This window comes from Cataglyphis hispanica, chromosome 3, assembly GCF_021464435.1.
Source record: "Cataglyphis hispanica isolate Lineage 1 chromosome 3, ULB_Chis1_1.0, whole genome shotgun sequence".
NCBI lineage: Eukaryota > Metazoa > Arthropoda > Insecta > Hymenoptera > Formicidae > Cataglyphis > Cataglyphis hispanica.
The window spans coordinates 4494014-4510339 of NC_065956.1; the positions used below are offsets into that span (position 1 = coordinate 4494014).

General features: G+C 31.3%; 3 protein-coding genes across 7 annotated transcripts in view; 1 reads left to right on the forward strand and 2 right to left on the reverse strand.

The window, feature by feature from the left end:
- Window positions 1–1515: 1515 nt before the first annotated feature.
- LOC126848386 (serine-enriched protein) lies at window positions 1516–15783 on the reverse strand. 4 transcript variants are annotated; one of them, XM_050589253.1, is made up of 10 exons: window positions 15111–15145; window positions 12991–13204; window positions 8413–8533; window positions 7591–7756; window positions 4015–4208; window positions 3691–3908; window positions 3441–3623; window positions 2760–2838; window positions 2514–2692; window positions 1516–2424 (listed from the first exon to the last, which is right to left on the reverse strand). In XM_050589253.1, exons 2-10 carry the CDS (start codon window positions 13185–13187, stop codon window positions 2223–2225), a joined length of 1539 nt encoding a protein of 512 aa, XP_050445210.1. In that variant the 5' UTR covers window positions 13188–13204; window positions 15111–15145; the 3' UTR covers window positions 1516–2222. The 4 variants fall into 4 exon arrangements, with proteins under 4 accessions (XP_050445210.1, XP_050445209.1, XP_050445208.1 ...); XM_050589252.1 differs by lacking the exon at window positions 15111–15145 and adding an exon at window positions 14787–15098; XM_050589251.1 differs by lacking the exon at window positions 15111–15145 and adding an exon at window positions 15429–15783 and having other exon boundaries at window positions 1517–2424.
- Window positions 4611–5541, reverse strand: LOC126848414 (probable small nuclear ribonucleoprotein E). The gene has a single exon (XM_050589308.1). The coding sequence runs from the start codon at window positions 5438–5440 to the stop codon at window positions 5156–5158; it is 285 nt and encodes a 94-aa protein (XP_050445265.1). The 5' UTR covers window positions 5441–5541; the 3' UTR covers window positions 4611–5155.
- LOC126848376 (frizzled-2-like) overlaps window positions 5863–16326 on the forward strand; it is a 97243-nt gene continuing 86779 nt past the window's right edge. Inside the window, exons 1-2 of one of the 2 annotated variants that reach the window (XM_050589226.1) lie at window positions 5863–6132; window positions 7246–7340. The gene's annotated coding sequence lies outside the window, so the exon portion shown is untranslated. The remainder of the gene's footprint in view (window positions 6133–7245; window positions 7341–16326) is intronic. The other variant, XM_050589228.1, reaches the window with a different exon arrangement.

A 16326-nucleotide genomic window follows, 5' to 3' on the forward strand; every position in this document is an offset into this window, starting at 1 on the left:
TAGTTATGATTTTAAAAAATTTTGAATATGATGTTGCTCTTTTTTCTTATTGAAGAGAAAGTAATAATCTTCCTAATCTTCCTAATCGGGCAAAGATTGATATTGAGGTGGCAACCGTAATCATGAAAGCTGGAATTATCGCGGATAACAAAAACTAAATTATGCCGTACTACAATTGATCCCAAGTTCTTCTACACGATACTTCTGAATAAATACTCTAGAATTACATATTGCAATTCTGAACGTTGTTAAAAAATTGTATACATATACATATAAAATTTGTACATATATAAGGAAGACGTTAATATTATCATTTATTCTCTCATATACGTTCGTAGCGCAATCCAAGATTCATCTCATATTTGATGTGTATAATTGTTAGATAAAATTTTAATGAATTACTTATTGTTGATCACTGTTAAAACTACGTCTCGTTAGCACTCTTTGTAGATTGAATGTAGTCAATAAAGGCCAGTATATCTGCATTTTAAGAAATCGTTTTATCCCGGACACATGTACAATATATATATAAATATATTCTAAGTTTATCGTATTTAATTGATCATTTTGGTCAAACGTATGCGAAACATGTAGAATATTTCGTATATGTTGAATAGTGATAAGATGAAAATAATTTGTAAATATAAATGATTGGCATGGGAACGGGACCGAGCCAGTAAGTACTTACTTGTACACTGATAATAGATGATAATAAAAATTCATTATATTTTACCATCTTTTTGTAAAATATTAAATATAATGTGATCTGTTTAAATGACACGTGCCTTTGATTGTTGCATTATAATTCCTTTGATTTAGCTTTTTCTATGGTAATAGATGGCAACAAACATCAAAATAATAATTTCTCCTGCATTTTTTCCAATTAAAAAAAATTGTTACAAAATTTATATAATTTGCAAAATTCGTTACATAAATTGCTAAATCTGAATATGAAATTCAAATCGCGATAGAACAAAATAAAGGAATAAATATAAAAGAATAAGTAAGTACTTTCGTAAATAAACAAATTAAATTCTACAAAACATGCCACATAAATTATACTTCATTATAACATTATTTTTAAGCTTAATCGTGAACATTTCGATGTTTGAGTAGCGCTGAAGAGTCAAAATTTATGATTATTAAATATACATTTGCACAATCGTCATTAGAACTGCAATACGTATGCTATGACGAAAAGAATATTTTTATTTAAATGTTTTATATTCTTATTATATAATAAATTAAAAAACTTATAACTATAATAAATTAAATAACTGAAAAAACGATTGTTGAGCTTGAATTTAAAACAAGTAAAAAGTAGCAAAAATGTATGTAAAATATGTTAGATAATATTTTGATATATGATTGTGATATATAGTATATAAAAGAATTTGTTTTTAGAAGAAATCATAAATAATATTTGACAACAAATAAAAAAAAATTTTCGAAGTGTTTAATTTTATAAAAAGAATGTAACATTGTTTTATTAAATTACTAACATTATTATTAATAATAATAGTCTTCTTTTATAAAACAAATGTGAGCAATTGAGTCTCACGTCTTGACGTTAATATATACATGAATTCACCGCGAAAAATACAAAAATACGAGGTCGGCTAGACTGATTTTACGAATGTAACTGTTTAACGTGGTAATGTTAGGTGACAGACGGCCGAATTTAGTCGTAATACTTTGATATGAATATTCAATGTACGTATGCCAAGAATACTCGATGGGACGGTTTCATAAATATACACATTCGCGTTACCTACGCTGACGTGTGTCTTTTTCGCAATGTTCTATTTGACGAACACATAAGTCATGTATTATGTATAGTTCCGAGAGTACAGAACATTTATATACTTACTCTTTTAGACTATGAAGTATGTCGTATGAATCAGAGTAGATATTACGTGAGTATATATATTCAATAGATAAATTTGATATTTATTTGTGAGACATTATTACAAAAAAAATATCATATAAGTATATATAAAGTATAAGTAAAATATAATTATATCAAAATGAAAAATAATAAAATCAGTCTTTTAGTTATGTCATTTTTTCTTTTTTCTTTGAATAATATATACGTCAATATAACTGGCACGACTAAATTATTATCGCCATTTTTCTTATAAATCACGAACGAAATGTAACAAATAAGATAAATATACTTCTTACAAGCAATGTGAAATGCTGATTTTATTACGATAATTAAATCAATGATTAGATTTGGGAACAGGATGACTCGGGGTAAAAACTTCATAATCAACTACCGAGAAATGATAATCACCCATGAGTAGCTGATTAGACGCGTGATCCCCCTCGTAACTGTGCGGAAGATTGCTATAGCTCTCCTTGTTGACATTGCAGTTGCTCGATATAAGCAGATCAGCTCCAGCACCAAAGATCGGTCCTATGCTGTAATACAGAACATAGATTAAATAAAATTAATTTATAAAATATTTGAAAATTTAATGATCATAAAACTTTTCTACGAAAATATTTACTCGGGATGATAGCAGATTGCAAAGGATTTCTTCACAATATCGAATTTCGTCGGCGGTACGTCTTGATTATTCGTCAATGTGAACAGAAAACTCTTTTCCGAAGCAATATATTGCGCCTTCGAGTTAGTTTTACCCCACGGAACATCGCTAAATCCTCCGCATATTTCGCCGCGTACTCCCTGAAATATAATAGAAGATGTTTTGAAGCAGATATAGAAAATTTGAAATAAAAATAATTATACCCACCAGCACTATCACATATGTTGGACAAACGTTATCACAGTGTCGATGAAAAGACGCAGCGGAATAGCCATGAGTGGATGCTCTGGAAGCAGTAATTTGTGAATCACAATTGTTCAATTCGATATTATTGCACATATCATGCATATAATACTTTTTTAATAAAAGATCTGCATTTTATCTACAGATTATACAATAAAACTATGTAAACAAATGTAAACAATGTTTAAATCATTGTAAATGATGTTTAAATATTATTCAATAATTTTGTATAAATATATATATATATATATATATATATATATAGATTGTTAAGAAAATAATTGATTCATCATTTTGAGATAAAAATTTTTACACGAAAGATAATTTTGTTTAATTCATTGTTTATTATAATGAATTTCTTTTTAAATATTTTTTACATGATATAGAACCGATTGTTCCAATTTCTTGGTACATTTATCTGTCAGTTACCCATATTAAATGTCATATATATAGATATAAATAGAAATCTTTATTCGATGGTTGAAACATCAAGTAAAATTATCTCTTGGTAATTACAATTTAATCCATTTTCATCTATTGGTAACTTTATCAATAAATGAAACATTTAATGATATTTATCTTATCTGGGTAATTGATAAATCTACCAAGAAGTTGGAATAATCGGTCCATATTCTTGAAACCTACCGGTAGACTAATCGCCAACTCTGTTTAGAGATTCCGTACCATTGATTCAAGAGTCGTTGGAAACCCACTTTGTCTCTGGAAAGGATCTGCGAACTCGGAAAAAGGAACGGACTCACTCGCGGATGCAGCCGTTTGTCAGAGCAAATCTCCGAATACTTGTTCGGCAAAGCTGCATACCTATACCTAAAGCGAAACGTCGAGATCGAAGGCGATACCACCAAACGGTGAATGCCGCCCCGTTAGATCATACCTTACAAATTTCGAGCCGCTCGATCGATCGGGATTGAAAAATTCGTACCTCTCCAACGACATTTCTATCGGCACCGCTCCGGTCGGCTCTACCTCTTCTGCAAATACTTGACTGTCTATCAGCAACAACCTTACATGATTTATCACACCAGATAAATGTTGACACACCCTTAAACGCTCCTCCTCGGTCCAGTGTTGCGTGGGCTGTGTCACCCCAGCCTAAAAGAATGATACAATTAAGAAGCATATCTTTAAATTGCTATGATAATTTGATTGATAAAATTTGAAGCATATCAAGAAATTAAATAAAGCAAAACAAACAGACCTGATATTTTGCCCAATTGAGGACAGCCCGCCATACATCCTCTTCTTCCAAACCAAGGTAATCTGATGATATCAATTTTACCAAGGCATCCTTTGGAAGATTACAAAATGCTGTCGTCTTTACAGTGTCCACGGCGTTTTCCCCAATAAAAGCAAAACATTTCTCGATAAAAGATGAACATGCAGTTTTCCCACCTAAAACCACAAATAAATAATCTATAAAAAATGGTTTTTGTAAATATTACTTAAACTTGAAGTGTTTGAAAATGATCGTTATTTTTAATGATAACAGAGAGAAATAAAATTTATTTGAAAATTACAAGAAATATTTTTATAAAATGTAATATATATATAATTAAAGGTTTTTTTTTTTTAAGCAAATAAATCAAGCACTTTACCTTTTATAATTTCTTATAAAATATACATATTTATTTTTTAGTAAACTTCTCTTATGTTGATTTCTTTAGTCTTTATTCAATCATGACTTGCAATACATATTTAGATATTACTTCCCTATACAACTATATTTCTTTAATTTTTTTCCTGCTACATAGATTATTGTAATAAATATCTAGTCTAGGTAAAAATAAATAGAGATTTTTTAGAGAATATGAAATTATTTAATAATTGTGTATATATGTATACTATTTATCTTTTATAGAGTCATACAATACACATTCAGCATAGGTTTCCACAAGAAATGTCATACAAGATATAATTCTACATTGTTTGTAGCGCTAATAAGCACTAGCAATGCACGATAATATATTGCAAAAAATATTTGTTCAAAATTAAATTTAAATTAAAATTTATATTAGACAAATGGAATATTCATTGACATAAAATATCGGATGATTTCATAACAAAATTTGATTGTATTTCGCATTTGTCAGTATTGATATAGTAGAATTTTGTATCGAGATAACTAAAAGTATTACAAACTATAAATCTCCATCCACGCATTCATCACGCAAATACAATTTTTCTTACGTTTAAAAAACCGTTTTATTACTATATATACCGAATTTTTACAGTTAAACAATCTCCCTGAGCGCTTTTCTCACAGTCCAAGAAATCAGTTTGTCAAACACGCCGCCCGCCAAATTTCATGCCGGGTTGAGGTTATAACCTTCCTCTCGCCATTAATTTGCACCAGGATTTGTATTTTGTATTAGCGTGATATTATCGCCCTTCAGCATGATTCGTCCGAGTTGCTTCCTGTTTTTCGTCTTCTGGTGATACTCCTCGGCATCATCCAGCACGAGGTTCATGTATTCGTCAAAGCCGACGATGTGGCCCTCGATCCGCAAGTTCACGTTCTCGAACAGCCAGACTTGCACGCGCGAACGGTTTTGCAGGTATCGAAATATTAGGTTGATGGGCTGAACCATCACCTTCTGGACTTTTTGCGGTCCCTTGTACGACATTTTTCGTATATTTCAAAAATTGGATAACGAACAACAAACACAGAATACCTTGCAAGCGTGTTTTGTAGCGTGGGACGCCGACAAATATGGCGATCTCGCGGCAATGATGCCAACTTGACGACACTATTTACTTTCATGGCTGCTTCATTCTGATTGGTCAATCGAATAATTCAAAGTGTACGTTACATTTCAATAAATAATCAAGATAAATTATTGAAATTAATTTTTTACATTTCAAGAGACCATATTTCTCATATCTACTAAAAATATTTCAGATCTTATTTCGATTACATACGCGTCTATTGCAATTGAATTGTTATTTCGAGCGTTTCGATATTTCGAGAATCGCGCGTATCGCGTTCTTCGATTGATTTCTAATCGCAGTGAATGTCGGGATGCGTCTCGCAACGATTGCAGAGTTGTGCTCATATCGCTCCGTGTTTGTCGCGATTGTTATTCTCTCGGAAAAATCTCCCGCGCGAGAAATTGTCGCGAGTGTTTCTCGTAAATTATCGGACGTTCAACGTGTCATAGATAATGCGTTAAATATCGCGTGCAATCCGTATTGAGACTTCGATAATTCGCTTTTTTAGGTTCCCGAAGGATACCACACACTATTTCGTACATTTCGAAAGTTTTTTCGCCGAAATGCAATGATCGCCCAACTGCAATAAATGCACGATAATCGTCAAGTATGTGCATATATTTACTTCTATAATATTGTTAACAATAATAAGTTAATGCTAATATGATTGCTGAGTCTATATTTGGATACCATTGCATACGATAATGATCCTTCTATTTATTCAAATAATAATAAATAAAAATATGATATAAAATTTGCTTTTTCTCGCGTATAAAGAGCAATTAAACTCGCCAAAATGAAATTAATTTTAATTTTTTGTTAATATTATCAGTATTACTTTTGTTCTGAATATTTAAATAGTAATAAATGAATAAAATTAAATTTTGCCGTTTTCTGATTTTATGCTGCATCCTGATATATCAACACGAAAGAACTATTAATAGCCATAATTGTAATATAAATATCTTTAAATCAAAATTAATTTTCAAAATTAATTTTCTATAATTCGTTTTATTAGTCATTAAAATAGACAATTTTTATCTGAAAACTTGTTTTATATTTAACTTTTTTTTTATATGTTTGTCAACAAATAGTTTTTTTATTATCGAAAATATTTTACGTCTAATAAAATATTTAAATAATTACTTATTTTTACAAAATATTAGATATATAAATAGGATATTATTTCGTTCGAGTCGCTTTATTTGAATAATATATTAAAATGTGATAATGAGAGAGAAAGATTTTTATTATATTTCGTTAAATATTTAAAAAATGTGATTTTTTATCATTTCTTTTTAAACATTTTTATTATTTTTATGTAATATTTTTTATACAAGATAATGCATTATTACAAAACAAATATATTTAAAATAATTTTAATTTATCTTATTTTATAATATATATATATATATATATATATATATATATATATATATAAATATTATCTCAACGGTGATTCAAAAGTTATTTTAAATATATGTTTTGTAATAATGCATTATATTGTATAAAAATACTGTATTAAAATAATAAAAATATAAAAGATAGATAATGAAAAACTATATTAATATTTTAATTTTTAACAAAGTATAATAAAAATCTCTTTTTTTCATTATCGTTATCATTAAATATATTTGTATATATGTATAATTCTATTTAGTATAATGTGTGTATTAAATTTGTATATACATATATTTAATGTTTTATATTTTATTGCTAGGAAAGATGGAGCGAGAAGACAGCTGTAATGTGCTGCCGAGAACGTATATTCGGTGAAACATGATATCGATAAAAGAGAAGCCTTCATTTGCTATCGTGAGTAAAATTTTTCTATATTTTTTCATATATATATATATATATATATATATACATACATACATATTATATAATAATAACGCAATTCGAGAATCAAGAGTTTTCAAAGTCTAATTTGCAATATGCAAATTACAATATATATATATATATATATATATATATATATATATATATATATATATATATATATACATATATATATGTATGTATGTATGTATGTATGTATGTATGTATGTATTTAAATACATACCTGGAACTCGTTCCTGAGCCTCCAAAGCAGCGGTTAAAAGTGCACATGCGTTTCCGGGACTTAAAGTGGCAGATACATGTTCCTCGCAACTTCTCCAAAGTTCCTCGATACCAAGTTCTTGTGCCAATCCTAACATCTCGAAAATCCCACTGTCTTGTAATATTATCTGCAATCAGGTGAGAGAAAATTTATGTGACCATTTATCGTAATCTTGTGTAATATAATAAGCTTTATAAAATTTTTTGCACACAATATCTTATCGTCTAAATATAGATTTATCCAACATATATGTGCAGTAATTAAAATCTAATTTTGAATTTTAAGAGATAAAACTTCTCTCTCAAGATTAATCACTACTTGAAATAAATAAAAAATACTTAAAAAATCATATTAACTTTTTTTATAAATATAAAAGCACATAAAAGAATCTTACAAAATATTATACAATATATGTAGTAATTTTTTTAAATACATATTTTCTAAAATTAGTCAAATAATATTTTGCAGAGTAGTATATAATATTTATTTAGATTTTCGTAAAATTATCTCCGTAAAAAATACTTTTATAATTTTAGTTTTTTTAATAATAAAAAAGATATAAAATCTATTTTTAAATTAATCATGACAATATCAATGAAATAATATGTTATATATATTTATTTATGAAGTTTCCATCGATCTTTTACTATTTAAAAATGTTCCCTCACTTAAAAAAGCGAGATTGTGCGAGGAAAATAACCGAATAACAAAATGGTGTTGCAAAATCACAGAAATCTGATTTGATTGTACGTAGAGAGCTATCAAATTGCACATGATACCTACCATGCCGGTGTAGATGTAACGAATAAACTGGCGGAATGTTTCCGGATGCGCATGTGGCATTCGCACTGGTGTCGGATTACTGGCTGTGCCGATCCTTTTGGCGGCCGTGAAGTTCTTGCACCTGCAAAATAATTTTTTAAAAACAAACGGTATCTCTATCACTCGGCATTGCATTGCGCTTTGTGCAGTCTGTTATCCTGACGCGTTCTCTCAGAATAAACATGCGCCTTTCCCCGTTTCCCATATACGCTACTTTTCGTACGCTTCTCGTAACGAAAGAGCTTAATTAACTTCGTCACGAAGCTGTAGAGACACACGAAACCGAGATACAGCGGCAGAAACGTGTTCTTCCTACCTTTAGAAATTAATGGCAACCTTCAGAAGCACCCTCACACAACGTATCTCTGTTTCTATTACATTGGAAACAAGATAGTGAAGGTAGAAAGGGAAACGCGGATTGAGAGAATATCCCTCCCACGGTTTTTCCTCATATAACTTATTAATTGTTCGATCTAGACTTTTCGAACTTTTCATAAAAATTGTACAATGAAGGCAAAAATATATACAGGGGATCAAAACAGGTCGATAAACTTTAACAGCGTAATAAAAGAGTTGTTGGTTTGCAAATATTTTTGTTGTTATTTAAAAACAATATAGTTTCTCTCTAAATATGTAAATAAGTTATATTTGATGCTGGCAAATATCGAGTTTCTATTTTATTATCACTCCGAGTGAACGTGCGTAGCAATATTTTAAATATTGACAGTGAGTTTGTATAAAATTCTGACACACAATGCAAAGTCAAACGTTTCGCATACATCGCTATTCTACTTGACAAACAGCATAATATCGCATAGAATAGGTAGATTGGAACGAGAACTGATATATAATTAAATGAGAAATCGAATAAACGTCATGTCCAGAAAAATACAATCCGACATTCTAGCGGTATACTATTGTGACCTCCTCGATATTCGATCGAAACAAAATTGAATTTACGAAGTGGAGTGTTTTCCAACAAGGAGAAAAACAAAAAGAAGCGAGGTTACGTAGGAGCGTAAATTGATTCGTTTTTTCAATCGACTCAGACAGATACTTTGTTTTTATTCCACCTAGTCTTACTTAGCAACGTTAATTAGTTTTGCCAGACAGTTCTCTATAGAAAGGAAAAGAAATCCATGATAATTCATACTTTCAATAACGACGTTCGGAAGTTAAATCTGCTAATAGCTCTTGTATTATTCTGCTTATTCGCTATTCTGCGAGCACTCGTTGCAAGCATTTTCTTTATTAAAGAAAAGATAGCTCACTGTGTAGTAATTTTTCTTTTCACAGAATTCTATAAAATTATATGACTCTGATATTGATTTTAGCGATTTAATGTAATAATGTAGCATTTATTTAATATTGTTTTATGTAATTTTATTTTTGTTAACGGAAGGAAAAAAATATTGTATTCTCGCCCATTGTGTCTGAAGCCCATCATATATCAATTTACAATGCAATTTATAATGCAAAGAAAACTTATCTAACTATTATAGAAACCTACAATATGATGAATCTTTTCTTATTTAATCTAAATCGTATATAAATAATCATATATTAATTGAAACGCCAAAGAAGAATTTAAGAGGACATTGTGCAAAGTGCGATTGTGTAAAGTACATCAGCATTTTTTTTCTATCAAATCAAAAATAATTGTGTCAAAGGACATGCAGCCTTTCAAGTTACACGGCACTCTCTTAAATGAAATCAGTGTATTATTACTGATAAGCAATAATTTCAGTTATAAGTATAATATTGCAAACAACGAAATTTTATTGAAAAAAATCAGTTAATATTAGAGAGCTTTTTCAATCAGTGATATGTAAAAAATGTGTCTTATATTATATATGCCATAAATTCATAGCAATATATTTTATTACAAAAATATTCTAACAATAAATTTAAAAATAAATATCTAACCAAGAATCTTATAAATTTACTTTTATAGTAGAATAATCACATCTTAAAAAAAAAAATATAATATGCATATAATTCTGAATTTAAATATTAGTTATATAAAATCTTATTATGTGTAATTACGTAGTAAAATATAAAACGGAAGAACAAAGGGTGAATGTTTTTTACTAAAGATCAGTAAAATAGTGATTTTTGATAAAATTTTGTCACTGCCTTAATCAGTAACATTTTCACTGATGCTTCAAGAGAGCATAGTCATAAGCGGACGTTAGGAACGTGCAAAATATATGAAAGGTCTGGATCGTGTGAGAAAACCGGAGGTAAAGTGGATGAAAAGCGCGAAAATACAACAGAGCACTGCGGCCTCAGTTAAGCTGAGCGTTTTCGATGGACGTGGCAAAGTTTCGAGCTCTCGGCGCTCGAAACTCGAGAGTGTTGACTGTACATAAAATCAGGGAAAGGCGAAATGATGTTTGTCCGAATAAACTGGTGTTTTGTAAACCGCGGTTTTATCCGAAAATATTATGTAGGAGATTACCTCTCTTTCTGCGCCGAGATTTCGCGAAAAATTTGTTTTGCCATCCGAAAAACGAATTACCAATAATTAATTTTTGTAACCAATTTATATAAAAATAAATTGAATTTTTATGATAGTATTTTTATGTATACGCCTATTAATACTAATGTAATTGGAATATAATGGAATTATCCCAGCGCAATCTTTTTTATTTTTGCAATATTTGTAGAAAAAAGTTTTCTCACAAAAACTTAACATGGTTAAATTACATTTAAACATTCATATATACTATATATTCCTTGACTATCGTTTGACTTCAATTTTCCTGCCATTTACATTTATGCTGTAATATCCTCCGGAACTCTGTCGAAGTAAAGATTACCCGGAGGCCTAGGGAGGGAACAGTAATACGCTCTTAGAAAATTTTATTTCCGCCTTTTTAGCCAGTATTCATCGCGGATGGGCGAATTCTCGAGTACGCGTCTCTTTATCACGATTTTCAATGCGGAAGAGCGTCGTAAAGAGTTTGAGCGTGCGGTAGCATTGTCCATTCGTTTCGACTGCGGACATCTGTCACGAACACGCGTAACTTAATTTTCCCAGGTTCGCATTGGCGGACGGCTGAATCGAGAGAAAGAGACAGAGAGATAGAAATAGAGATAGAAATAGAGAGAGAGAGAGAGAGAGAGAGAGAATAATACCAGAGGGTGGAAATGACGGCGCGATGACAAAGGCTCCGCCGTTACTTTCCGCGCCCGATATTAAAGGGTTTCACGGAAATGTCATAATTGACTTTACAATTAGCGCCGTCTTGTCTCACGATGCGTCAACCCTTCGGACAAGTTTACCCTTCCCCTAAATATCAACCGAGTCCTCTCCTTATGAATCCGGGTAAAGGAGAAAAAGGAAATGCGTCAAAAGATGGAAGCGACGTAAGTCTAGAAAAAAAAGAGTGCTCCTTTCAGTCTATCTCTACCTAATTAGAACAGCTGATCGATTCGTTTCGCTGTAACTATCTTCATAAGCCGTAACATTCCCTTAATTAAAATTCATTAGTCGCACGAACTTCGGCACAGAAGAATTCAATAAATCGCTGCTTCTTTCGACAATCGTGCCTTTCTATTTTTCTAATAATATTTTCCGTGCGTTCAGAACAATCGACTTTATTCGTTTCATCTGCAGCTCGTGTGAAAGAAAATCATACGTTTTTCAACGGAAACTTTCATTCTTACGTTAATATTTCTAATTAACTAGATTGCTAAATAATCATTTTCTTATTGAATTAAATAATAATTTTCTTATTGCCATTAAAGACTTACAAGAATATTTATAAATTATTTTATTTTACGTTAAATTAACTCCGGATAATACATATATTCGCCTTGCAAATATCGTAACTGATATTCGCAGCGAAAATATATCTATATATCAGAAGCACATGTGTTATAAAATCGCGATATTGACGCTCCCTTGATGATTCATCGCACGCTTGTATATATAAATTCTCCAAGGAAATCTTATTCGTGGCAGTTCGGTCGACAAAATAGCGCGGTGGGATGTTATAATAATTACTATTGACAATTAATGTAATACCCCCAGAGTGCATCACGCTTCTCCATTTATCAAAGTGACCTGCATGCAACCTCGTCAGTCGAATTATTGATAGTATCGGAAAATATTGGAAATAACTGTTCAATAGAAATAATATCATTTCTCCTTCGAGAATTTGGCAAGAGTAATTCATCGAGATTTATTATATCCAATAAATCTCTAGTAAAATTTCTAATTACCGTAATTACATTGTAATATCTGTAATATTTCTCAAAATATGTCCGTATGCGATTTTAAATACTTTTTACATATATAAGTATTTATTATTTAATTATTAAGTTATTTAAGAATATACCTTAAATATTTTTATTTAATATTGTTGGAGCTTTTTTTCATAATAACTTAAGGAATTTCATTCGCTATTTAATCTAATATATAATTTTCTAGAAATATCATGAGAGAGAGAGAGACTATTCTGTTTTCGTATTTCTTTTTAAATTAAGAATAGAATTAATGTGTTTTTATAATTAATGCTCGTTAAGACCGACCTGGCTTGAAGTATTATTCTGTGGGCATAAACTGGGGTCTCGTCTCTCCCTAGTAGAAACACGATATCAGCTGAGTCTTTATCCTCGGAGAGTCGCGCCAGATCTTCCAACAGTCTCGGTACACCAGCCAACCCTGCCTCGCCAGACATCCCGGCAGCACCTGCCGCCGCCGCAACGGCAACGGCTCTAGTACCCATTGTTCCCGTACTTGTCCCTGTATACAGACGATCGTTAATCAAAAGTGAATTAAGTAATATCGACTTGGGTAATTAACAAAACAAATCCTCCAAAGCACAAACTTGTCGGTCGCGCTATAAATATTCGTATTATGTTCGCAGATTCCACTTAATTCCCACATCAAAAGCACAGACGTGAATAATTATAATTTATATTTATGTATATCTTAAAAAAAAGATATGTCTTTAAAAAAAGATATATGTTTAAAAAAAAAGATGTCTTAAAAAAAAAGATTCAAGTTATGGCTTTTTGTCTAAAAAAATATTATAAACCTATACATATATGTATATACATATACTTATACATATATGATATGAAAATAATTGTATCTAAAATTAAAATCTACACTTTAAATCGGTTCTATATTTTCAAAGATATAACCGAAAAACAATTTGCTCTAAAGGGAGCATTAATTTATTTCTTATCGCGTCCACATTGCCGGGAAAATCTCATAACGGAGAACAACGCCAGCAATTTGCGATAATCTGAAATTAATAGGACTGCACAAGTGTGGCAAGAAGATGACAGTTGCCTCCCGTGCGCGCAAGCGACTAGCGCCGCGTCCGGCTGAATTTTTTGCGGATGATTCGCGACGCGTCGCGGACGTGGAAATTTGTGGATGCTGGGAAAAAGCGGCAAAACCGATTAAGGTACAATCGGCGCTAATTGCGCTATTAATATTTGATTTGCGCGCGCGTTCGTTGATACGTTCGGTCGATCGCGGCGCACGGCCGAGAGAGAATTCCGTGTTACCGCGATGCGACGGCACCAATGACGATCGGGATCCTCCTGATTCCCTTTTAATTAGTCCGGGTTTTGTAGTTTTCGAACGCATTGGACGTCGATTGTACCGCGACACGAGAGCTCGCAATCAACGGCAGTCATTTACCCTTCCGGCGCACCACGTCGCATTCCGGGCAATGTGATTCGATTAAAATGTCATTGCCAGAAATGCACTAAAGTCCGTCTCTGATGATTTAAAATGATATAAAAAAATTAATTAGCGTTTAGTTCGCCTCTGCGAACAAAAGTTTATGGGGCAATATACGCGTGAAATTGATCGTTACTGCTCTTCGCTACGGGCGCTCAAATGTTTAATGTATACACGTTTCCTTGTCGGTATTTCTTTAAGCGCTGATAAGTTTTGACTGTAACGATGTGTCAGACATCATGACGAATTTGTTTGAGTTTTACATCCTTACATATGTACTCGTATGATAATTAAGCAAATTTTTAATCGTAGCAATTCAAAAAAACCTTCTTTTTATACTTGTAAGAAAAATATGTAAATAATAATTTATTAATATAATTTTCATTGCAATTAATGGAATGCAAAATTTCAAGGTATATTATTATTTTATAATATATCTATTTTTTTTATATTTTATAAATTTGAATAAAATAAGTTTATGTATCCTTATGCCTATTAGACATGGATTATGTTACGCGAAATGCGTATTGTAAATTTTGTTGGCTTTGAGTATAAATTAGATTTTAAAATAATTTACTTAACTAATTTAAATTAATTACAATTGCTCCAAATAATAATAGTTATTTACCTGTTACTTCAAGAGAATCTATTTCTCTATCATTCTCAATTTCCAAATGTTCAAAGAAAGAAGGAAAAACAAAAATTTCACGTATTATAACATAATTAATCTATTCATACTTAAAAATATATTTGGCAATAATAACACACATGAACACGGTTCACAATTTGTCTGCACGTTAAATATGTATCATCATTAATATCACTATTAATATTGGCGTTAACAAGACATAATATTACTCTCTAACAAAATTAATATATTTCATAAAAATTATACGCAAAATATCAAGCTCGCGTTGTTTTTAATTAGTTCTCTAATAATCTAATCACTCACAATCTAATAATCATTATTGCTGACGAATTCTCAACTGTAACTTTACACGAATATCATTTGTATCAAAGATGTTTGGGTACGTTTTTGTTTATTTTGAATTTGCAGACTCAAAATATCACACTATCAGCTTACTAGAAATATAAATAAACAATTGGATTCTAATAACAAATCAACAATTATCAGTCACGTTATAATATTATACTTTAGAATACAATACGGCGACAATATCATCGATAGGAACCTTATTTCTTCGTTAGAATTTTCGAAAAATTCAACGACGCGAACGAGTGATCGATGGATCGATTTGGCGATGCTTACCTTTATGGACGACCGGATCAGGTAGACGTAACGTCGAGAGCAACAGAGAGAACCATATAATTGATCACATGGAGATAGTAGTCGTACGCGATCTTGCACTGCGTACTTCTTCTTTCGTATCGCTGTTGCAGCGTCCTCGGCTTTCAATCGTTTCTGTTTTGTTCGTCGATACAAAGAAAAACGCCGCGAGAAAAAGATTTACGGGAAAGCTTTACTGTCTCTAACTCATTTCACGAGCGCTGGACCAGGACCCTCGCACTCAACTATGCTGCTACTCCGGCACTCTTAGCGGCCCGTTGCTCTTTCTCTCTCTCTCGCATTCCACCTCCTACCTTCTTCTCAGCTCCGTCATACTACCGCATACTACTTATAGGGTTCCTCTTTTCGCTCGTGTTCATCGTGTCTCTGTCTCACGAGACCTGTACTCCCGCAAGATCGTTGCTTTGGGCCCCGTTGTTGCCAGATCGTCCGTGGATCACACGGTCGAAAAACGTTCGCGATACATTCTTGTGAGAGTTACGTTTCCACCTCTTCTGGTTTCATTATACCTTTATAATTCATCGTGTACATACACAAATTTATAGCAGTCTTAAATTTATATCCGGAGTTAATATCTATTTGAGAAATTAATTAGAATTCAATTTTTCAATGTTAGAGATCAAATTTTTTATATGAATTAAACAAGAAAAGTAATATGTGTATGCTTAATTGTGTAAGAGGAATTTAATTTTTATAAAGTTTAGTCAGCAATTGATTTGTAACCGCACTTTATGTTTCCTTCTGAAAGAAGTTTTGCATACTTTTAAGTTATTTGACAGAAAGTATATAATTACATTTGAAACTGATGCCATTTCAAAAATGACTTTGCATACTTTGCTAAAACGAACTATACAATGCG

What these genes read in the sequence shown, in the direction of transcription:
- LOC126848414 (XM_050589308.1), bottom strand. Translation starts at nt 5,440, where the DNA reads ATGTCGTACAAGGGACCGCAAAAAGTCCAGAAGGTGATGGTTCAGCCC.
- LOC126848386 (XM_050589253.1), bottom strand. Translation starts at nt 13,187, where the DNA reads ATGGGTACTAGAGCCGTTGCCGTTGCGGCGGCGGCAGGTGCTGCCGGG. An exon ending in AGAATAATACTTCAAGCCAG is followed by an intron (nt 8,534 to 12,990) that starts GTCGGTCTTAAC and finishes ATTATTTTGCAG; the next exon opens with GTGCAAGAACTTCACGGCCG. An exon ending in GGCTCAGGAACGAGTTCCAG is followed by an intron (nt 4,209 to 7,590) that starts GTATGTATTTAA and finishes TTGTGGTTTTAG; the next exon opens with GTGGGAAAACTGCATGTTCA.